The sequence below is a fragment of the Saccopteryx leptura genome, chromosome 2, assembly GCF_036850995.1.
Source record: "Saccopteryx leptura isolate mSacLep1 chromosome 2, mSacLep1_pri_phased_curated, whole genome shotgun sequence".
Taxonomy (NCBI): Eukaryota; Metazoa; Chordata; class Mammalia; order Chiroptera; family Emballonuridae; genus Saccopteryx; species Saccopteryx leptura.
Genome location: NC_089504.1, coordinates 32,825,906 through 32,851,267, shown reverse-complemented (window position 1 = coordinate 32,851,267; position 25,362 = coordinate 32,825,906). Strand labels below are relative to the sequence as shown.

At 35.7% G+C, this 25,362-nt stretch overlaps 1 protein-coding gene across 5 annotated transcripts in view; it reads left to right on the top strand.

Annotated features, from left to right (window-relative positions):
* The window catches only part of STX17 (syntaxin 17), a 77,905-nt gene that overhangs the window by 8,376 nt on the left and 44,167 nt on the right, over positions 1-25,362 (top strand). For all 5 annotated transcript variants that reach the window (XR_010749193.1, XM_066367563.1, XM_066367560.1 and 2 more), the window contains exons 2-3: positions 3,742-3,925; positions 12,922-12,987. Coding sequence is in view for 4 of the 5 variants with exons in the window: in XM_066367563.1 (XP_066223660.1) it covers positions 3,803-3,925; positions 12,922-12,987 (189 nt within the window). In the remaining variant the exon portion in view is untranslated. The remainder of the gene's footprint in view (positions 1-3,741; positions 3,926-12,921; positions 12,988-25,362) is intronic.

Below are 25,362 nucleotides of genomic sequence, written 5' to 3'. Positions count from 1 at the left end.
GCACCAGAAGTCACATTAATGGTAAGAAGTACTTTATTCATCATTGGTTAGCAACAGCATAACAACATTATTAAAAAGAATTCAGAGACTTATTGTACTTTAAAAGTGTTGGTCTTACATAAAATGCACACATTTACTTGTATTTAGTGTTAAACATATTGTATGGCTCTCACAGAATTACATTTTAAAATATGTGGTGTTCATGGCTCTCTCAGCCAAAAAGGTTCCCAACCCCTGTTATACAAGCTGGCAATTCATGAGAGAAAAAATACAAATGGCTAATAAACCAATCCCATTAGTGATTTAAGAATTGAAAAGTAAAATAATTTTAGGCACCAGTTTTGTCACCATCAAATGTCCAAGTATTGGTTGCAGTGTGGATAAGTGGACATTTCAATATGTTGCTAGTGGGAATGTAAATAGGCACAACTTCTGGAAGGATGTTTAGTATCAAAAGTCCTAAAAAATGTGTATACCTACTAAATATTTTTCCAGGTATTTGAAGAAATAATTTTAGATAGTAGGTTGGCTTATGTGTAAGGAGAGTGATTACACTGTGGCATAGTTGATAATGGTGGAAAATTAGAAATAACCTAAGTAGCCAATCATAAGTAATTAGTTAAATTATGGAACATCTATGTCAAGTAACGCTATTTGTTATAAAAGATGTGTTGTAGAAAAACTAATTTAAATGACAATACAGTATTTTTATTATTCTTAATCAGCTTATTCAAAATAAATTCTTTCTTTGTTCATTCATTCATTTACCCAGTAACTGTATACTTTATACTTCATTATATTGATGCTCCTTGCCATTACACTCCTTTGGATTTATTTTCTTTATTATTAAAGTATACATTTTAGTAGTTCTTTTAATAATAGGCTTAGTAATAAACTCAGACTCTGTATGTCTGAAAATTATTATTTTGTCTTCACTTCTAAATAATAATTTCCCTGTGTAGATACCAACTCCCTCAGCGCTTTGAAGATATTCCTGTCTTTTGAGGTCTTGCTTTGATGAACAGTTTACTGCTTTGTTGATTTAGTTTATTTGTCTTTTATTTTTAGTTTGCTTTTTAAGATTTTTTTCCTTGTCCTTGATGTTCTTCAATTTCCCTTCCATGTGTTCAGGTAAATTTGGTGGGATGTTTTTTGTTTTTATTTTTGTTTGTTTGTTTAATGCTACTTGGGGCTTTATGCATTTTCGATTTGAGGTCCTACGCCTTAATTCTCAGCATGTTCTCTTTGAATAATTCCTTTTCACCACTTATTCTTTCCTTATGGGACTCCTGTTTGTTGCTAAACTTCTCATTTTATCCTTTATGTCCCTTATTATTTTTAAATATTTTGTACCTCTTTCTTCCTTTGTGTTCTGACTGACATCTTACAAACAAACATCTATCTTCAGCTACAGAGTTTACTGTTTAACCCATCTTTTGAGGTTTTTGAATAGAATTTTTTAAGTAGACTTCTTAGATTGACCTGTTAACTGCTTTATAACATTATCAACATTATCTAATTTTTAAAAATTCTATTCCTTCCTTTATATATTTGAATATTTTAAAATATACCTATTTTATTGGGGGGGTTTTAGATTAATTTATTATATGAAGTCCCTTAGCTATGAATTTTTCTGTTTTGTTGTGTCTGAGGACTAACCCTTTTGGCAGTTAACTTCTCCATGTGTCTCCAATTCCCGCTCACTACTCTAGGACTCATTCTTGGTGTCTAGAGATTTTTCCATTTTTGCTTTTGAGCTCACATCAAACATAAAATCCAAATTACAAGTAAATAAGATAACCAGCACTTCAAAATTTTCAACTTTGAAAGAAAGAGAAACAGAACATTATTTAGAATAATAGTTCTTAATGTTTCTGGAGTGATAGATCTCTTTGATAATCTAATGAAAGCAATGGATCTGTCCTCCAAAATAACTCAAAATGCATTCACATTTTTTTAATAAAGATTCAGTGATTCCACACAATCTTTTTATGAACCCCTATCTGTTTGCACCCTGGTCTAAGACATTAGAGCCCAGTGGGATTAACATGGTCAATTTAATTATTAAAAATATAGAAGAAGTTATGGCTAATGGGATGGCATGGAACCATGGTGCACAACAGTGGTTTTCAGTCTTGGTTAAGCAGTGGAGTCCTTTATATAAAATCTAATAAACTCAAATTTATGAAATAGACATAAATAAATTCTCTCCAGTTGGAGCGGCTGTGGGGTGCTGGAGCCTATTCCTACTCTCATACCTCAAAGGCATATCCTTGGACTTTCTGGAAAAAACTACTGGTGAATTAGAGCATTTGCTTGTACTAAGGAATACTGGGTTCTTATTCCAGCTGTCACTGGTTATTTGTATTGGTTGTAGACAATGCTAATCACTTTGCAAGAAAGGGAAGAGACTGTTTAAAGGACATAAATAAGAGTTTAATACTATGTTATATTTAAAGTATATAATTACATAGACACATTATGATGACATTATAAATGAAGTGTGATACAAGCATAGATGTTAAGAATGAAATATTTTCTTTCAATTTTACCATTTGACACCTTTTTCAAAAGGTTATTTAATGTCTGAGATACATTGGGAAATGAAAACTTGGGCAGTATTCATCTAGCTTTTTTAAAAAAGGTATTTACATACACATATACAAAGACCTGGAAAGACAAAATGGAAAAAGTATTTGACTTTGGGAAAGCAGATGATTATTGATTTTATTTTATTCTTTGTTTTATATTTTCTAAGCATTCTAAAAGAAATATACATTACATTTGAACAGAGAAAAAGGTTTTTTAAAAAACAAGTTAGTGCAAATCAAAACTACAATGAGATACCACCTCACACCTGTTAGATTAGCTAGTATCAACAAGACAGGTAATAACAAGTGTTGAAAAGGCTGTGGAGAAAAAGGAACCCTTATCTACTGTTGGTAGGAATGTAAAGTAGTACAACCATTATGGAAGAAAGTATGGTGGTGCCTCAAAAAATTAAAAATAGAACTACCATATGACCCAGCAATCCCTCTACTGGGTATAAGCCCAATACTCAAGAACACTGGTACGTAAAGACACATGCAGCCCTGTGTTCATCGCAGCATTGTTCACAGTGACCGAGACATGGAAACAACCAAAAAGCCCTTCAATAGATGATTGGATACAGAAGATGTGGTGTGTGTGTGTGTGTGTATATACACATACACACCCACACTATGGAATACTACTCAGCCATAAGAAATTGATGACATAGGATCATTTATGACAACATGGATGGACCTTGATAACATTGTACTGAGTGAAATAAGTAAATCAGAAAAAAACTAAGAACTATATGGTTCCATACATAGGTGGGACACATCTCAGTTGGACATAGATAAGAGTGCAGTGGTTACCAGGGGGGAAGGGACGGGAGGAGAGGTGAGGATGAGGGGATGGAAGGGGCACAAAGAAAACCAAATAGAAGGTGATGGAAGACAATTTGTCTTTGGGTGATGGGTATACAACATAATCAAATGTCAAAATAACCTGGAGATGTTTTCACTGAATCTATGTACCCTAATTAATCAATGTCACCCCATTAAAATTAATAAAATTTAAAAAAACAAGTCACTGAAGTTTAGCATTAAGTTGAATATGTATTTAGAATCAATTTATAAAATTACCCAATAGTTGGCTTGTAAAAATAATAGGAACTCATTTAAAAACATTCTTAAATAAATATTTCCATTTTAGGTTTTCTATTTGAGTGGAGAAGACTGTTATTGCAAGTAGAAGTAACACAACATTTTTTAGGATGTCTGAAGATGAAGAAAAGGTGAAATTACGCCGACTTGAACCAGCTATTCAGAAATTCATTAAAATAGTAATCCCAACAGACCTGGAGAGGTTAAGAAAGCACCAGATAAATATTGAGAAGGTAAGTTTTTTCATTTCTATCACAAGAAAACAGTTACATATTCTGATTTATATTTGTTGCACATTTTAGCTAAATTCAGAATGTTAAGAGATTGTTAAAACATTTAGCTTCTGTTGATTTAGCAACATTATTCTTTTATCGTTTTGTTGTTCTACAAATACATCTCATTCCTTTTTTAGGATGGAATATAATAATAAAATCTGCATCGTTTTGGTAGTACATACTAACATATTAAGCAGTTAATTAAAATACAAACATTTTGATAGTGCACTAAAATGTGAAGGTGCCAAGCTTTGGCTAAGGGGCCTACCTTAATTTCATTCACCTCACGGCAAGTGTTTTTGAACTTTGAGTGTGTCTCAATCAGTAGTAACTCTTAACCTCTTCAGGTGCATATAGATTAAAGAGGCAAATCACTGTGTGATGTGAGGGAATTTCCCAACTTCACTGCCTCCCTTTGAGGAAAGCCCCAAATTAAGGAATATTGTCTAGAGGTCAGTTTAGGAGATAAGCAAGGGACTATGATGCAGGTTGAATAGACTCAGGACTGGCCCGTGTCTGGTGGAATGATAGTGGCATTTATGAGACTATCAGGTTTATTGAGTATTAAACATTGATTTTAATAGATTATATTGTCTTATTTGCTGTGAGGCAGGTCAGTGGTATTTGCTCCTTCAAAAGCACCTCCCCCAGTGTAAATTTTAAGTTGTGTGACCCTCTATTGATTGGGATATGGAGGGTAGATAAGCCTTTTTGTATAAACAATATATATCACCCTCAACTGACGACCTTATACAAGTAAGAAGAATGTCAACATTTTCTTCCATAGGTACTATCTATCTTCTTAGTATATAAGTATTTTTAAAAATTATAAAAATTATAGAAAACTGCTTATTTTCTATATTACGATGAAAATTTCCAAACAAATAAGTTCTCCAAAATTCAAGATTAATATTTTGTCATCCCTTAATTTCTTTCTTCTTTATCCGTAAACAGTAAGTACTGTGACTTCTAAAATATTTCCATTGATTTGAGAGAGAGAGAGAAAGAGAAAAGCATCAACTTGTTGTTCTGCTTAGTTGTGCAGTCATTAGTTGCTCCTTATATAATATGTGCCCTGATTGGGGATTGAACCTGTGACCTTGGCATGCTGGGACAGTGCTCTATCCATTGAGCATCCCTACTAGGCCACTGTGACTTTTAAGCAGGGGTCGGGAACCGTTTTGGCTGAGAGAGCCATGAACGCCACATATTTTAAAATGTAATTCCGTGAGTACCATACAATGACATGTGTACATTACGCATTATCCAATAAAAATTTGGTGTTGTCCAGAGAACAGCTGTGATTGGCTCCAGCCACCCGCAACCATGAACATGCGCGGTAGGAAATGAATGAATTGTAATACATGAGAATGTTTTATATTTTTAACATTTTTTTCTATTAAAGATTTGTCTGCTAGCCAGATGCAGCCAACAAAAGAGCCACATCTGGCTCGCGAGCCATAGGTTCCCGACCCCTGCTTTTAAGGATGGGGGAGTTATCTAGTAAACCAGTTATTCTGGTCATGAGTAGAAACAAATTAAAGGATTCCATGGTTTGATTGATGAGCAATGCTGATTCTTTTAGTATATGTAACATTATAGAACTAGAGTTGTTTACTTTTGATTGATCACATTGGGTGGGGGGTTTGATAAGATGCATTTCAAAGTCCTGAGCTCATTTTGAAGTGTTTGGTTACAAAGATGACAAGAATCTGGCAAAATTTATTCTGAAAGGCAGAAATAAGTAGACTGTGATTTACTGAGATCGTTTTTCCCCTTTATTGTCTTATTTTACATTTGAATGGGTTTGGCATGTTTTAGACTTTTTTTTTTACATTGATTTTACATGAAGGGGCCTACAGTCATTACCCTCAGAGATTAACCATGTGTACCATCCAGTCATCAGGGGAAAAGTCAGAATCCTGAGAGAAAGGTGGGTAGGGATAGGAATGGGTCTATTATCGATTTGATTAGTTGTATCAGACTTCATAAGAAGATTATTTTAGAGTTATATTGATATTTCTTTACCAGAACAGTGTTCTTTTGACTTTTTGTGAAATTTTTACTTATTGTTAAAATGTTAGACTATATCAGAATAACAATGATTTACAATATAGATGATGTTGTCTGAAGCTAAGCAGTTAAACTCATACCGATCTCTGTTTTATTCCGTATTTTTTATCATTATGCTGTCTCTAGGATTTCTAGTTTAGTTTTGAAAGTGATTTTGTATCTATATAAGATTGAATAGCATATTTTAGTAGATAGTTTATAGCAGTGTAAAAATATTTAAAAGCAGCACTGTTCACTGTGGACAAAAGAGTTAAGAACTAATTTTGGACTTCAGGTGTCTAATGGTGCCTCACTTTCAAAAAGGCATATTCTTCCTGGGGCACGAGTGTAGAAAGATAAAATATTCATTATGTTAGGCATCAGTCATCCAATATGAATTTAAAAGTCAGACTGAAGGGAAATTGAAGGTAAGCCTTAGTGGAGTGATTCTGCAACATCTGAAAACAAAGAGAGTAGTGTGTTGTGGACACCTGGGACTATATTCCATAGGTCCTTCAGCATTACATTTTATTACACATGATAGACTTGATTAGAATGCAATCCTGAAATCTGTGTTAGCATTCAGCTTTCTTGGTAAAGTAAGATAGACCTAAGCATAGTTAGTGGGAACAATAAGGTAGTAAGCTTGAAGCATAATTTTTTTTGTTTCATATTTTAAGAGTTTGAGGAAAAACTTATTGTGTAGCATGTAGTTAGTATATGGTTAGAGTACAAGTGGCAGGACTTCCCAAAATAGTGTATGAAATAAAATAGAGGTCTTTTGGTTTTGCTTTTTTTTTTTCCCCCCTGAAGCTGGAAACGGGGAGAGACAGTCAGACAGACTCCCGCATGCGCCGGACCGGGATCCACCCGGCACGCCCACCAGGGGCAACGCTCTGCCCACCAGGGGGCGATGCTCTGCCCCTCCGGGGCGTCGCTCTGCCGTGACCAGAGCCACTCTAGCGCCTGGGGCAGAGGCCAAGAAGCCATCCCCAGCTCCCGGGCCATCTTTGCTCCAATGGAGCCTTGGCTGCGGGAGGGGAAGAGAGAGACAGAGAGGAAGGGAGGGGTGGAGAAGCAAATGGGCGCTTCTCCTATGTGCCCTGACTGGGAATCGAACCCGGGTCCCCCGCACGCCAGGCCGACGCTCTACCGCTGAGCCAACCGGCCAGGGCCTTTGCTTTTATTTTTAATCTAATAGTTATAGAGACAGCCTAGGGCTACACTGGCACCCCAAAAAGTCATTGAAGACCCAGGTTCTTTTTAACTGGCTGTTCGATCCTCCTGTTTCTGTCTTGTATGTAAAATGGGAGCTCCAGCTCTGACTCTCACGTCCATATTCCAGCAAAGATGAAATAAGCAGAATAATATTTTTCTGTGTTCTTTTTTCTTTCAGTATTCTCTCTCTCTCTCTCTCTCCCTTGTTTCACCGTGCAGTATCATATCATCTCTCTGTGGTGGTACAGTATTATTTTTTTAAGTTTTCTTCTGCTTCCTTGTCTGTTTTTTCTGTTTCCCTTTTTAAAAAAATTTCTTTCCATTTATTTTACTCTTTTCCCTCTCTTCCTCCCTTCTCTTTCCCTTTCTTTTTCCTTCCTTCCTTTTTTTGGTGGTAACCTGCAGAATTACAGGTTTTCTTGGCTAGCTGTTGATATTTAAGAGTACTAATCAAAAGGTATGTGTCTAGCAGGGTAGCAGTGGGGGCCTTGTTACCTGGAAGGATGAACAGGTGAGGATCTATTTTAATGGGGAACCACCATGTACTCTTCTGGAGTGGGGTCTTCTGTGGTGACAGGGGCAGTGCAGTTGCTTGGGCCTGGGGAGAGGGCCTCTGGTAGACTACCTGTTCCTTACATAAACTTCAACCATTCCTTCTGCTTTTAGCGCCACTGAATACATATGCCTGATTACTGGGTAGGTGGTACCCCTGGTTACTGGTCTTTCTGAAGTAGTGCTGTGCTTGTTAGCTTGCTTCTTACTGCCTCTCTCCTCCACCCTCCACCCCTCCTGCAGCCTTAGGTTTCAGCTTTCTCTAGTCAGGTAGGTTAGTTGCAGCATATCCATACTCTTCAGCTTCCAAAAGTTTGTTAAAATTTCTTGTCACTGATATCTTCTGTTGTATTCTTATTATTCTTGTGAACTTATACCTTTGAAAGTTCTTTACTGTCGTTTTAATTGGGTTTTGGACAAGAGCAGAAATGAATGTTTCAATCTGCCAGGTGTCCTGATAAGGGAAATTATGTATTACAAGAAATAAATATAGGTTAGCTTTTCAAAACTGTTGGTGTTTGTTATTTGCTTGTACTGTTAGCACTGAAAATGACATAAAAATTAGGTTTCTAATTCTTAAGAAGTTTACAGTCCAATTTAGGAAATAAGATAGGAAATATTTAGAACAGATAGGAAATATTTAGAGAATGATAAGAGGCAACATATAATTAGATGTGAAAATGAGTAGCATGGACTATTCAGGAAGTATGAAGCCTGAACTATATGGTACAAAATAAGACAAAGTCAATCTTATTGATTGATTTGTTTTTATTGATTTGTTTTTTAACTTGTAATTACAACAAAAACCTTTTCAATTTCTCTTTTTAGTCTGAGGTTGTTTATTTCAATATTTTAACCACATTTCTCCCCCCCCCCCTTTTTCTTTTTTTCTAACAGAACCCTGATTCAGGTTGCCTTCTCTGTTTCTCTGAGGATCGAAAGCCTCAGCAGAGGTGGTGAATGATAGAGAGTCTAACGGGGCTAATTTCATTCTTGTCAGTATTTGATGAACAGTGAACAATAGACATACCCTGTAATTCTGGCTAATGAGACTTGAGGGGAAAGGCCTGTTTGAGACATTGAAATTTCTGAAAAATATTTTTTTACTGTTATGAAGATATATGAGAGAGGAGACAATCCCTGCTTCTACTGACCTTGTGTATCCCTGTTGTATCTTGAACTACAGCCAGTAGGAGACAAGTATTAGGACAGATCTCTGTTGAAGATAGTAAAGGTGAAAGAATTTGGATGCTTGATGACTTTCTAAGCTATTGAACTAAACCACCTTGGAATTATCCTACTTCTGGGCTCCTTCTTATGTGAGATAGTTCCAATTATGAAAGCCATTTAAAAATTTTTAGTTTTCTGTTATTTGCCTTCAAAAGCATCTGATTGCTTCAAGTTATAGCACTGTTTTAAGCTATCTCTGGAGTGCTGCTGCATAAATAGGCAATACAAAATAATACTTTGTAAAAACAGTGCAGTTTAGATATGCTTGTCATTGGCCCAACTTATTAGAATTTTATTGTTATAAAAGATAAGGTCATTTAGTTCAGTCTCTACCGAAGACACTAATATCTTCTACAGTTGACTTGACAAGTGAGCAAATAATAACAAAAGTAATAGCTTTTGTTTTTATTTATTGAGTGCTATGTTAGGGGGTTTTATATATATCATGTCATTTAATCCTCACAACATCCGTCTAGATGGGCTCTATTTTTTTACTTCCTTCTTTAGGTTGAGACTTAGAGTAGTTAAATTACTTTCTTGAGATCACTATGTTAGTAAATGTGTTAAACTTCTAATGTCATGCTTGAAACATAGCATTATCTTAATGAAAGTGTGTTGAATGAATGAATATATGTATGCATGTATACAACCTAAGATTACATCAATTGTTTTAGAAGCTACTTTTTATTTCTGGCTTTTTTATTAATTTTGTAGTCAACTAAATAAAACCCATAGGACTTTTTTATATGAACTTCAGCTGTTGAACCAGACAATACCTATTTCTTATACTTGTATAATTGCTCTTTTTAATTTAAATGTTAGTCTACATTTATCATTGTTACATTTCTTCTTACTCTGTGGAATTGTGATCTTTCATCTATGTAATTATTCCTCCTAGTTTATGTTATCTGAAAATTTGGTAATTATACATTCTTTGTTTTCAAGGCATTGATGAAAGATGTTGGACAGAAAGGGGACAGCACTGTGATATACTGTCACCATTTTTTAAAATTCTCTTAAGCCATCTTTATGATAATCTGGTATAGAATTTTCTCAAAGATTTACAGTCTGCAGTGTTTTAAAGATACTTTCTTTTGCAAAAATTGGGTCAATATTTGCTGGTCTGTAGGAGCCTTTACAATTCTTTGTGGTTCCTTATAAATAAGCAAAAGTGTTTCTGTGATCACATTTGCAAAGTCTTTTGGCTCATTCAGATGTAATTTCTCTGGGCCTGTTCACTTGAACTCTAGCTTTATTCTTGCTCTTTCTTGGTTTACGTTTTCCCCTTAAATCGTGTTTATTGTAGAATGGTCTATTTTTAGGATCATTTTCCTCAATGAGGAGGAGAGATGGAAAAAATAGAGAGTTGAATAGTTTTTCTTTCTCTCCTACACCTATTAGCAATACCCACAACATTTATCCACTTTTTTGTTCAAATCTCAATTTACTTACTTAGTGTAGAACATGGGCTGATTAATTTCATTCCCAGTCAGATATAAACATACCATCTCCACACAACATTGTGTAGTGAGTGGACCTTGAGGTTCACAGATTTAGTATTCACCAATTTAACTATTCAGGGAAAAGCTGCAAATGCCCATGATCTTTAGAGTTGTAAAAGTAAAATTAAAATCTTCTTCATAGGGTTATTGTGAGGATTAAGATATGTGGAAAAACTCCTGACTACAAGATTGATACTTGGAAATGGGTTACTTAAGTAAATTAGCCTACTCATGAACTCAGCATTGGCACTGTGCGGTTAATAGTGTCTAAAGCCTTAGGAGATTCACAGCATTCCTGGGATATATCCTTTGTGTTTGTTTGGGTTTTATATTTTTGATATTTGGTAGGCACTGTGAGGTGAATCACTTTAACCTACACCATGGGACAGGTATTATTATTTTTCTTCATTACATGAGTAATTCTCAACATCTCATCCTAATAACTTTTGATATCCTTGTATTTTAATTCCATTATTTCTATTATGTGTTGATTTTTATGATTGCATATCATTTTTTTTTGCATGATGGTAATTGTTTACAAACATTGTATACAAACATTGTATACTTTGATGGGTACAATATTTAAAATAGCCTTTGTATTTTTCAGCTTTATTCTGAGACACAATTTATTTGAGAACAATTTGATCTTTTTAAAGTTTTCTTTTACACTTGCTTGTATAGGATCAGAACAGCCTTTATTATAGGGCTAATTCTTCACCATAAAGGGCAATACCTTAGTATTCTACATGATGTCCAGTGTATATTGCAAGGTTTTTCCATTCCAACTTATGGTCACATGAACTGTTTCTGGCCTTGTGTGATCTTTGGGGATGAGTTCACCCCTTCCTTTTAAGTAGTTCTTTTTCTGACCTCAGTTCCCACGTGTGCAGGTGATTTGTACTGACTGAGACTTGACGAGAAAACCGTACAGCTCTCTGGAGTGCTCTCTCGGTATACTCTACTCTCACTGCAGCTCTCTCCTCTCTCCTCTCTGATGTTTGGCCCATGAATTCTAGCTGCTCCCTGAATTCTTAACTCTGTTTCCTTAATATTAATGTTTTTAAAGATATCATGGCAGTTTAGTATTAATACATATAAAAGTGGCTTTTTTTTGGTATTTTTCCGAAGTGAGAACCGGGGGTGGGGGGGATGGAGGCAATCAGACAGACTCCCACATGCGCCCTACAGGGATCCACCCGGGATGCCCACCAGGGGGCGATCTTCTGCCCATCTGGGGTGTTGCTCCCATGCAATGGGAGCCATTCTAACACCTGAGGCGGAGGCCATGGAACCATCCTCAGCGCCTGGGCCAACTTAGCTCCATTGGAGCCTCGGCTGCAGGAGGGGAAGAGAGAAATAGAAAGGAGAGGGTAAAGGGTGGAGAAGCAGATGGGCGCTTCTCTTGTGTGCCCTGGCCAGGAATTGAACCTGAGACTTCCACACACTGGGCCAATGCTCCACCACCGAGCTAGCTGACTAGGGCTCAAGAGTTTTTATTTTTTATTGCTGTATTATTCACTACAAAATTTAAAGACTATACAGAATAAGGAATATAAAAATGCCATTGAAATTTTTTTAGAGCTCTACTTTTATAACCTATTATGTTTTCCATGCATACATGGGGCATTTTCATATGTCTGTCCTTTCAGATATTTTTAGATTTATTTATTTTTTTGATATATACAAAAAATGTGCTTAATGTCATTATTTACACCAGCTGACATGTTAATTATTTGGTTTTTTTATGTCAGCCAAAAATATGTGATGTTTGGTGTTGATGCTTCTATTCTGTAAAGTATTCTGCTATAATGTTATCACATTTTGCTATAGTTCCTGTCAAATGGAACCGTTTTCATTATCATGCTTATAAAGGTTCTTGGATGAAATTCTGAAAGCTAAACATTGCTCTGGGAAAAACTGAAACATATTAAATGTTCACTCTCATTTTATAAACTTTCCATTTGCAATGTTGCTTTTTCTCAAAATCAGATTTTAATTTTTAATACTTGACATTATCATTGACAAAATCTTTTCTGTATAGTAAGAATATCTGATGAATGCTATTAAACTTATTTTTCACATACTTTTACATTCTCATTCTTTACAATTGCAAACTCTTTGGAGATAAAAAATAGACAAAGTTCATACTCTCAATAAAATAAGGAGTATCTAGGAATTTCTGTGTGTTTTATCATTTACCATTTGCCAGAATTTTGTATGTAATGTTTTTGAAAACTTCCTTTTAGTACAGTCTTTGGAGAGTTAACTATCATTACTAAGTCACTGACATTTTTGCTGGTATGTTTAAGTTTAGGGAGGTGACTGGGGATTTTGTGGTAACTAGAAATAATCACTTTAGTGATTAAAAAAGTGAGTATCTTTTCCTTCTCTTTTCTATAGTATCAGAGATGCAGAATCTGGGACAAGTTGCATGAAGAGCATATCAATGCAGGACGTACAGTTCAGGTAAGGCTGTTTCTAATCAATATGAAAAAGATGGGCTTCAGAAAATTCTGCTAAAATGAATACCTGGTGGCTAAATCCTTTTATACATATTTGTAACTATTTCCTTAAGGATTTATTTTTGCTAGGAATTACTGAATTAAACGTCATATATATTATTAAGATTTTGGTTCATATTACCAAAATTTTCTCCAGAAATTATATATCTACTTACATTCTCATGATCATGGCATTTTCCAAAAACCTTACCAATATTAATATTACCCATTTCTCAAATTTTTGCTAATTAATAGATTAAAATAATGTTATTTTTTATTTGTTTAATCTGGATTTTTTCTTTTATTGCTTTGAAGTGTGAATGGTTTTGTTCATATGCACCTTGGATGGTAATATTTCTTTTGTAAAGTATTCCTGCCCCTTGCATGTATTAATTATGTTGTCTTTTGTAAGAGTTCCTTATAATTTATTGATCTTCTGCCTATAATACTGTTGAATTAATATAGTGTTGTAATTATTCTTTGCTAGTTATTGGCTTTTTGATAAATAAAATTTAATTATTTTAAATTAATTTTTTAAAATCACATACTTAAAAGCCAAATAAAATTAAAAGACTTATAAAACCCTATCCTTATCTATCTCCAAGTCCTACTTGGAAGAAACCACTTTTAATCCTTTGGGTCATTTTCCCTGGCTTTAGCTCTTTATTCCTAAATACCATGTGTAGACTGGTTTTCTTAGCCAGGTTTAGGTATGATTTCTTCCCTTCTTGCCATAATAGGTGGAGACCTAGCTTTCTACCTTGCTCCTTCCCCTTATATAATTACATAAAACTTTTGGTTAAATTAGTTACTGGCATCTCATTATTTGAATATAAAGATATAGTTTCTTGCTCAGCCTAATTAGTGAAATAAAGTATACCATTGTGATATTTTGAATAATTGCCTTATTATTTTTAATTGCCCAGCTTCCTGTATATTTGCAGTTTTTTTCCCTAAATGCTGCACATCTCTGCCACATACTAGCAATAATATTTCGTACGCTCAACGCATCACTTCTATTCTTTATCCTGAAGACTCTCTCCTGAAGCCCTTCTTTCCCCAGTTCCAGTCTGGACTCACTCTCTAGATTTGTTGCACAGATGATATTCTGGAGCTTCCTGAGCTGCTCCTCAGTGTTGGGTCCCTGTTTGCCTTGACATCATGTCTTCCTCAATTTTTGGTTTATTCTACTGTTTTGTTTGAGTACATTTTTCAGTAGCTCTGTAAATAAGGGAACCTTGGAGGTAAAATTTTAAGTTATTACCTAACTGAAAAATACCTTTATTATCCCCTCATTTGTGATTGCTAATTTTAATAGAGAATTCTAGTTAAAAATTATTTTCAGTTATGAAGGTGTTCTAGGCTTTCTAGTTTTGTATTGCTTTTAAAAATGTTTATATCATACTTCAATACTATAGTAATCAAAACAGCATGGTACTAACATAAAAAAATATATAGATCAATGGAACAAAAGAATAAAAAGCCCACAGATATATGGTCAATTAATATTTGACAGAGGAGGGAAGAACATAAAATGGGGTAAAGACAGTCTAGTCTATTCAATAAATTATATTGGGAAAATTGGACAGATACATGCAAAAAAAGAATTAAACTAGACAACCTTCTTATACCATATAAAAACATAAACTGAAAATGGATTAAAGACTTAAATATAAAACTTGAAACCATAAAACTCCTAGAAGAAAACATAGGCAGTAAAACCTCTGACATTTCTCTTAGCAATATTTTTTCTGAAATATCTCCTCAGGCAAGGGAAACAAAAGAAAAAATAAACAAATAGGACTACATCAGACTAAAAGTTTTTGCACAGTAAAGGAAACCATCAACAAAACAAAAAAACAACCTACTGAATGGGAGAAGATGTTTGCCAATGATACATCCAATAAGGAGTTAATATCCAAAATTTTCTAAAGAACTATACAATTTAACACTGAACAAACAAACAATCCAATTAAAAAATGGGCAGAGGACCTGAAGACGCTTCTCCAAAGAGGACATACAGATGGCCAGTAGACATATGAAAAGATGCTCAACATCACTAATCATCAGAGAAATGCAAATCAAAACCACGGTAACATAACCTCATACCTGTCAAAAATGGTCATTATCAATAAATTAACAAATGTTGGCAAGGATGTGGAGAAAAGGGAACCATTGTACACTGTTGGTGGGAATACAAATTGGTTCAGCCACTGTAGAAAACAGTATAGAGGGTCCTCGAAAAATTAAAAATGGAACTGCCTTATGACCCAGAAATTCGCCTTCTGGAAATAAACCCAAGACGCTAATTTTAAAGGATATATGTACCCCAGTATTTATTGCAGTATTATTTACAGTAGCCAAGATATGCAAACAACCCAGGTGCCCATCAATAAACAGATGGACAAAAAAGTAGTGGTACAGCCTGACCAGGTGGTAGCACAGTGGATAGAGTGTCGAACTGGGATGCGGAGGGCCCAAGTTTGAAACCCTGAGGTCACCAGCTTCAGTGCGGGCTCATCCAGCTTGAGCACAGGCTCACCAGCTTGAGCGTGGGGTCACTGGCCTGAGCATGGTATCATAGTCATGACCCCATGGTCACTGGCTTGAGCCCAAGATCCCTGGTTTGAAGCCCAAGGTCACTGGCTTGAGCAAAGGGTTACTTGCTCTGTTGTAGCCCCCTGCTCAAGGCACATATGAGAAAGCAATCAATGAACAACTAAAGTGCTGCAACGAAGAATTGATGCTTCTCATCTCTCCCCCTTCCTGTCTGTCCCTCTCTGTCCCTCTCTCTGTCTCTTTTTGTCTTTGTCACACAAAAAAGTAGTAGTACATATATAGAGTGGAATATTAGCCACAAAAAAGAATGAAATCTTACCATTTGTGATAGTATGGGTAGATCCAGAAGTCATTATGCTAAGTGAAATAAGTTAGCCAGAGAAAGGCAAATACCATGATTTCACTAACACGTAGAATCTAACAAACAGAATAAATGAACAAACAAAATCGAAACAGACTTTAACAGAGGGAAAGGGGGGGGTGGGGAGTTAGAAGAAGGTAAAGGGGGTATAAATGGTGATGGAAAGAGACTTGACTTGGGTTAGTGAACACACAGTATAATATACGATGATGTATTCTAGACTTGTACACCTGAAACTTATATAAATAATTAGCCAGTGTCACCCAAATAAGCTCAATTAAAAAAAAGAGAGAGAAACAGACATACATATAGAGAACAGACAGATGGTTGTCAGAGCGGATGGGGTTAGAGGACTGGGTAAAAAAGGTGAAGGAATTAAGGACAAATTGGTATTTACAAAATAGTCATGGGGATGTAAACTACAGCATTGGGAATATAGTCCATAATATTGAAAGAACTGATGCTGAGTTGGTACTGGAAAGTTCGGGAAACACTTTGTAAAATATGGTATGTGATTGTCTGTCTGAACTACTCTGCTGTATATCTGAAACTAATACAAAGTACTATTGAATGTAAACTGTAATTAAAAAATAAAAAAAAAATTTAAATATTGATATCATCTAATTTTCCAGTCTTTGTTTAGGAACTTTTTTTTTCATTTGAAACTTTTGTGACCTGTTTATCCCTGTTGTTCTGAAATTTGGTAATTATGTGTTTTTTACTCTAAAAACATATTGTTTAGTTCTGGAAATTTTTCTTAAGTTACTTATTTGATAGTTTATTCCTCTGTGTTCTCTCTCTCTCTCTCTCTCTCTCTCTCTTTCTTTCTCTCTTTTTTTCTTCCTTTTTTGATCTTGCAGAATCAGCAGACTATGGCTCCCAGGCCAGATCTGGCCTGTTATCTGCCCATTTGTTTACACATTGTCTTTGGCTGTTTTCACACTACAGCAGCAGAATTGAGTGGTTGCAACAGAGACCATATGGCCTGGAAAACCTAAACTATTTACTCTCTGGCCCTTTGCAGCCAAAGTTTGCTGATTTCTATTCTGTTGGATGTTAGGACTCTTGGATTGCTTATTTAATTTTCTCTTCTACTTTCTGGGAGATTTCCTCAGTTTTATGTTCTGTCTTTCTACTGAATTCTTTATTTCTGCTATTTAATTACCAAGACCTTTTTCTTGTTTGTTTGTTTTTTCATAATCTTTTGTCTTCGGATATAATAACTTCTCCTGCTCTTTGCAGACACTGAAGAGCCGATTGCTTGTCTGCTGGTGGACTTGACTTCAAGGTGCTTTGGCAGACTGGCATTTTCCTTAGAGGCATCTCCAAGTATTAGTATCCAGAGGTTGTTTTAGTTTAGTTTTCTAAAGAAGAATCTTCATTCTCCCCATAGGGCAAGTAAGTACTTATTCTTCAGTTTCAGAAGCAGGTTGGATGAAGGCTGCTGGGCTTTCGTTGTTCAGTAGAGGCTTACTGATTTATGACATAAATCTCCAAGTATCAGTATCCAGAGGCTTCTTTAGTCCTGTGTCTGGTGTTTCTACATCTAGAATCTTTTTCTCTGAAGAATGCATTTCTGGTCCTCTTGCATTTCAAAAAGGTTACTATAGCTGCCTGCTGTAAAGTGACTAGATTGGGATAGAATGAGGTGAATGCCTGAGACCACTCAGGAGGGGTTACAGAGATGATGGAGGTGGAGAAAAACAGACTGATTTAAGATCTAGATAGAAATTTTTAAGGGTTCAGTTTGTATTCATTCATTTTAGAGAGGAGAGAGAGAAAGAGGAGAGAGAGAGAAAGAGAGAGAGAGAGAGAGAGAAGGGGGGAGGAGCAGGAAGCGTCAATTGCCACATGTGCCTTGACAAGGCAAGCCTAGGGGTTTTGAACCAGCAACCTCAGTGTTCCAGGTCAACGCTTTATCCATTCAGCCACCACAGGTCAGGCCTAGATAGAAATTTGACTTCTCTCTGTCTGTCTGTCTGTCTGTGTTGTACTGCTTGCTAACTAATTTATAGGCCTAAAGATCAGGGACAGTATCTCCGCTGTTTGTGTATCCCGCAGTACCTAGTACTCAGCAAGATTAATGTTTATTGAATGGTTCTAAGCACATTTCTGTCAATGAGATTATTATGACTTGTATTTCTTACCATCTTTACTGTTTAATATATCATTAAAAACCAGTTAATGTTTTTGAGATTATTGTTATGGTCAAAGTGTTTGTTTACTCATTTTTAAAATATAGATTTACATTATAGGTCTCCATCTGGCACAAAAGATGTGTGTGTCATTAAAATAGTGTGATTGAAACTACTGTTAGATATAGGTATTTGCTTAGTTTTCATTCATATCTGCCCTGAATTTTGTGTATGGGTTTGTTCTTTACTAGTTTGTGTAAAACTTATTTTTGGACAATATAATGAATTATCATAGATTTTCTAGATTTATCATTATTAAACTTATATAGTAAGAGCTGTCTTTTCTCTTTTGTTGAAGTGTCTCCATTGGAAAGGGGTTCTTAATTTAAATGTAGTGTAATTTATCAGTCTTTTCTCTTATTATTTATGCTTTTGGTGTCTTGTTCAAGGAATGCTGTCAGTTCCAACATCAAGAAGATATTTTCCTGTGTTCCCTATTGAATGTTTTAAATTTTTTGCTTTTAACATTTAAGTCTTTAATCCATGTGGAATTGATGGTATGAGGTAGATATAAATAAAATCTCATTCCATTTGGAAAACATATTGTCTCTCACTATCAACTGATTTCTTCAGTTTTAATTCCATATATGCATGAGTCTGTTTCTGATTCTTCCATATATGCATGATTCTGTCTCTGGTATTTTGGTTCCCTTCCATTGATCAATATGTCTACTTCTCCATCAAGTTCCACATTACCTTAAAACAGTCTTATAATAAAGCTTATAGGACAATACTTCCATTTTACTCTTCCTTTTCAGGAGTTTTGGCTATACTTGGCTCTTTAGTCTTCCATATAATTTTTTTTTAATTTATCTTTTTTTTAGATGAGAGGAGAGGAGATAGTGAGGCAGATTCCCACACATGCACCAACGGGAATCCACCTGGCAACCCTATCTGGGTTCAGTGCTTGAGTACTGAGCTATTTTTAGCACCTGAGGGTGGTGCGCTCCAAAGGAGCTATCCTCAGTGCACAGGGCCACGCTCAAACCAATCCAATCAAGCCACTGGCTTCAGAAAGGGAAGAGAAAAAGAAGGGGGAGAGGAGGGCAGAAAGCAGATGGTCACTCCTCCTCTGTACCTTGACCAGGAATCGAACCGGGGATGTCCATATGCCAATCCAATCCTCTATCCACTGAGCCACTGGCCAGGGCCAAATCTTCCATTAAATTTTTGAATCTGGTTTTCAAAGTCCATATACAATCTTATTGGGAATGTTGGAATTGCATTGGATTTATTTATCCATTTATAGAAAATCAACACATTTACAATTTCTAGTAGGATTCTTGCACTTGTTTATTCCCTCTTTAAAACTTGTGTATCTTTATAGTTTTCTACATACAGGTTGTGCTACATTGTACTTTTTAAAGATATATGCGAAATGTCTTCCATTCTACATGGTCTTCTACAATATGACTTTTCTATTCCTCCACTAACAGGTGAAATCTAATTCCCCTCCCTCTGAAACTGGGCTGAGGCCAAAGTGATGCTGTTGATTTATGAGGCGAGGTCAGAAAAGACCAGACAGCTTCTGTCAGGATGCTTGGTCTGGGGGAACTTACCTATCATGTGAAGTGTCCGAGTATCCTGAGAACCTCATGTGGGAGATGGCTACAGCTGAGCTCTTAGGAATTTCCAGCCTGAGGTGCCAACCACATGAGTGCATCTTAGGCACTTATTGCAGCTGAACCTGCAGCTGCAGTCTACATCTGACTCAGCTGCATGGGAGACCCCAAGTGAGAACTGCTCAACTGAGGACTTCCTAAATTTTTGGTCTGCAGAATTATTAGCAATATCAAAGGGTGGTTTTAGACCCTTAACTTATGGAGGAATTGGTTACACAGCAACAGATGACTGAAATACATGCAGAGTTTGTACTTATTTTTTTGTCTATTTCATTAATCTGTTCTTAATTACTTTACCATTTTAGAATGTGTGTGTGTGTGTTTAAGAGAGATGTTAAATGTTTTTCTTTTAAATTATGCTTTCTAGCCTGGCCGGTGGTGGCGCAGTGGATAAAGCGTCGACCTGGAACGCTGAGGTCGCCAGTTCAAAACCCTGGGCTTGCCTGGTCAAGGCACATATGGGAGTTGATGCTTCCTGCTCCTTCCCTCCCTTCTCTCTCTCTCTCTATCTCTTTCTCTCTTCTCTAATATGAATAAAAATAATTTAAAAAAATAAAAATTAAAAAATAAATTATGCTTTCTAACTTTTGCTATATATATAGAAATATAATTAATTTTCCTGCATAGAGCTAATGGCCAATTTTAAAACTCTTGTTATTGCTACTAATTGCTCTAAATCCCTTTGGACTTCATAGGTTGGTTGGTTTGTTTGTTTGTTTGTTTTTGAGTAGTCTTTTTCTTCTCTTATAATATCACTCATTTTTCCTGATTTCTTTCTTGTTTTGATTCCTTGTGGTTTTTTTCAGTCTGTTTACTGGAAGAAACAGTTGGTTATAAACAAGTTTGATCAAATTTATCTTTTAAAAAAATGATCTTATAAATGATAGTAGCTGTCTCTGCAAAGGAATTATTAATACTAATTATACATATTTTTTTTCTGAAAGTGCAATCTCATTCTACTGTATTCCAGGATAGTTGTAAAGATTGTTGATCATGTGTGCAAAGTGCCTGCGTAGCTCCTGTCATACAGTAGATGTTCAGGAATTTGTAATAAGCTTGATTTGATGCTCCCACTTTTAACTGCTATATCAAGCTTTAAAAAAATTTTTAGGTTTTTTTGTTTGCTTAAAACACATACTATTTCATCATTTTCCCCCAATTTGTTTGGCTTGTCGTAGAAAAGTATAAAATGTATATTTAAAAATCTTAGTCTTCCCTACCCCCTGCCCCAAGTACTTAACATATAGTAATAATGCTAGCTGATAATAAAGGGTTCTAAAGACTATATCCCAGTTTTGGCTTTGAGGGAACTTAGCTAGATGAGAATTCATGAAAACTTAACTAAAATATTTAAATAATAGTTTAAAACTTTAGTAAAAGAATTAATATAAGTCAGTATGTGATTGTCAAATATATATTATAGAGCCCAGAAGTGATAGAGTGCCAGCTATCTGAATGCTGGGTAAAGGTGGCATTAGCCTCACTCTTCAGATAAAGGAAGACTGAAGAACAGAGAAATGTAGTATTTGTCTAAAGTAGCAATTTTCAACTGGTGTGCTGCAAGAATTTTTTTTAAGTGAGAGGAAGGGTGATAGACATATTCCCACATGTGCCCTAACTGGGATCCAGCCAACAACCCTCACCTAGGGCTGATCCTGAATCAACTAAGCTATTTTTAGTACCTGAGGCCAATGTTGGGACCAACCCAAACTATCCTAAGTGTGCGGCCAACGTTCGAACCAATTGAGCCACTGGCTGCGGAAGAGGAAGAGAGAGAGAAGGGGGATATGGAGGGGTGGAGAAGCAGGTGGCCACTTCTCTTGTGTGCCCTGACCAGGAATCAAACCTGAGACATCTATATGTCGGGCAGTGTTCTATCCACGGAGCCAGCCAGACAGGGCCGGCAAGAATTTTTTAAACAAACACAATACCTATTTTAGTCAGGAGCACTGACCTCTTTTCCCTTAGATCGTCAAATAAAAAAACAACAATAGCCAACATTAGCCATCTGGTGTAAATGAATCAAAATTATACCTATTTTTTTTTTGTCAGATCAGAAAAAAATACATGTTTTGGTGTGCTGCAGAATTTTAGTAATTAGTTTATGTGTGTCATGAAATGAAAAAAGGTTGAAAATCGCTGGTTTAAAGAACAAGGCCGTAATAAGTGGTAGTGCAGGAATATAATCTGGAATTATTTTTATTATTAACTCAGGTGGATAGGAAGTGGAATACTGCACTTAATACCTATATAAGTAGGTCCTCACTAGGTATTTGTTGAATAAATGAATGGAGGCCTTTTTCTCCTTTGATTTTTACTGCTTTTGGTAGTTCTATTATTATTTTTTAAGCTGTATATATTCTTTTTGGTGCCTTTTAATGTTGAAATAAGAGTGAAGTCATTACACTACTGTCGATACCTTAGAGTAATAATTAGGTTATACAAGTAAAAAATAGTCCAGATTTATCTTAATTAAATAGTTATGACTCGAGCACTTAATAAATTATATGACATCTAGACTGTGTTTATTCCAGTACCATGCTGTTTTGATAACTATGACCTTGTAGTGTTTATTCTAAATTGTTTAAATGTTTGTTTTCTGTGTTTGTAAAGAAATCAGATTATTATGCTACCAAATGTTTTTCGCAATAGACACTTTGCTCTCAAAATTACATGTAGTAAAAACACATTAGGAATCCTTTAATCAATGTTTAAGGCAAATATATGCATAATCATTTTTAAATTATTAAATATGTAAGTAGCCATTTTTCAGAATTTTAATTAATTCAGAATTACTTTTCTCCAATCACTAGGGAACAATTTTTTTTCATTTTCTGTTACATGAGGTTTTAGAACTGTTTCTATATATTTCTGCATCACTGATTCCAAATCTGAAATCCGTTTTTTGGTGTATGCTGTAGTTTTTATGCAATTTTAAGTTCTTTTTGTTACAGTTAATGGCATGCATTGGTTTTTAAATTGGAGTTAAAGGGCAATGACTCTTGGATTGAACATAACCATAAGGCAATTAATGCTTTACAAACATCACTTTTAAATAATTATAGTTGTTTTTAAATGTAAAAAATTATTATCTGATAAAAACACCCTCTTATTTTGTTTTAAGATTGAATCATGGCTTCTTTGAGTAGGTGTAAATGTAAAATAGTCCTGACACCTTCTGTTATATATGTGACTGTTACACACTTCAACGTCAAAGGCGCAATATTTCATCATTTGTGACACGTGCATATATTGCCTATTTTCAAGTTCCCCTAGGCAATCAAGACAAGAATTGGGTTTCTCATATTGTGTGTCATAATTGTGAGGAAATGCTTCATGACTGGACAAAAGGAAAATGCAAAGAAATGCCTTTTGGTATTTCCATGGTTTGGCGTGAACCTAAGGACCACAGCAGTGACTGTTATTTCTGTCTGATCCATACAAAGGGCATCGGCAAGAAAAAACGGCATATGATCGCATATCTTAATATTCCTTCAGCAATCCGACCTATCCCACATTCTGAGACACTCCCGGTTCCAGTTTTCAATGGTTTTATTTCTTCTAAGGACGAAGAAAGTGAACATGGTGATCAAGTGTATTTTGATAAGATGCATGAGGAAATGGTTGTAGAATCTGAAGGGTCTTCTTCTGATGCCAAGCAGTCATTAACCCCTCAGCAGTTTAAGCCAACCTGAATTGAATGACTTAGTAAGAGATTTGGGCCTATCAAAGAAAGCAGCTGAGTTTTTAGCCTCCAGCCTTCAAGAAAGAAATGTACTTCACCAGTCAGCTAAAGTATCCCATTTCAGGAAGCGTGAACAAATTTTTGTGGACTTTTTTTCCGAAGACAAACACTTTGTTTACTGTCATGATATCAGTAGTCTTCTCAGCCAGCTAGGTGTTACCCCTTACAGTCCAACAGAATGGCAGCTATTTCTTGACAGCTCTAAACACAGTCTGAAATGTGTTCTCCTACACAACGGTAATTTTATGCAGCAGTTCCAATTGGTTATTCAACTCATCTGTGAGAAGATTATAATGACATAAAAATTGTCCTTGACTTACTGAATTATGAGGAGCAACTGGATCATTTGTGTGGATCTTAAAATGGAAAATTTCCTGCTAGGACAACAGAGAGATTTCACGAAATATCCTTGCTTTCTGTGTTTGTGGGACAGCCAAGCTTGGGAGAAACACTGGACACAGAAGGAGTGGCTGAAATGTGAAGCTCTGAAAGTAGGGATGCAAAATATTGTGAATGAACCTGTAGTTAATCGAGACAGGATCGTTTTTCCCCCCACTTCACATCTAACTTGGCTTAATGAAGCAGTTTGTTCAGGCTTTGAATAGAGAAAGTAAATGCTTTCAACATATTATTTCTGCTTTTCCTGCCTTGTCTTTCGAGAAGATAAAAGCAGGTGTATTTGATGGACCTCATATTCAAACCCTCATATATGATGAAGAATTTGCCAGGAAGATGAATACGGAGGAGAAAGCAGCATGGCAGTCTTTTGTGGCAGGTACAAAGAATTTCCTTGGCAACAAAACAGAAAACTATGAACTTCTGGTTCAAAGGATGCTGTTGGCTTTCCGCGACATTAGATGTAACATGAGTGTTAAGATTCACTTCCTGAACAGTCACCTTGATAAGTTTCCCGAAAATCTTGGAGCTGTTAGTGATGATCAGACTACTGCTGGAGCATCAAATGAGATTGTCCTCAACAAGTACACAAACACAAGAGCTACAAACACAAATTTTTGCCTGAATAGAATTTAAGTAAGTTTTGTGCAAATTTTATGATTAAAATGTTTTGATATATTCTATTTCAAAATTGTAGACAAATTCTGATGCAATCATACCTTTTAGTGTATTAGTGTATTTACTGCATTATATAAATTATTATATTTTCACAAAGATGATGCCCATGAAGACATTCTACTTCATTATGTTAAACTAAATGTTGAAAATTTTACAATAAGATGAAAACCTAAAATCTTGATATACAAAAAAAATGTAGCTTACAGAGAAAAACTAATGTCATGTTTGAGATCAGCACACTTGAATTAGGTAAGAACAAGTGTTTTTGTGGATGCAACAAAAATTTTTGTTCCCCAGTGTTATCAGTATATATATCATAACTATATATTTAAACATATCTTTTACCTTTAGACAAAAAGTTCAGGATATTACTGAAAGAAGGGGAAAAAAGTCATAAAATTTAGTCTGAGTGCTCTACCCATGCCCTGTGAAAAACTGTTTATTAAATTTAGTCATGCCCTGGCCATTTGGCTCAGTGGTAGATGGACCAGGTATGTGGATGTCCTGGTTTTGATTCCTGGTCAGGGCACACAGGAGAAGCAACCATCTGCTTCTCTACCACTCCTTACCTTCTCTCTCTCTCTTTCTCTCTTTTTCTCTTCTCCTCCCACAGCCTTGGCTTGAATGGTTCGAGCAAGTTGGCCCTGGGCGCTGAGGATGGCTCCATAGCCTCTCTCAGATGCAGAAATAGCTTGGTTGCCAACCAACAGAGCAGCTGCCCCAGATGGGCAAAGCATTGCCCTGTACGAGCTTGCTGGGTGGATCCCAGTCGGGGCACATGCAG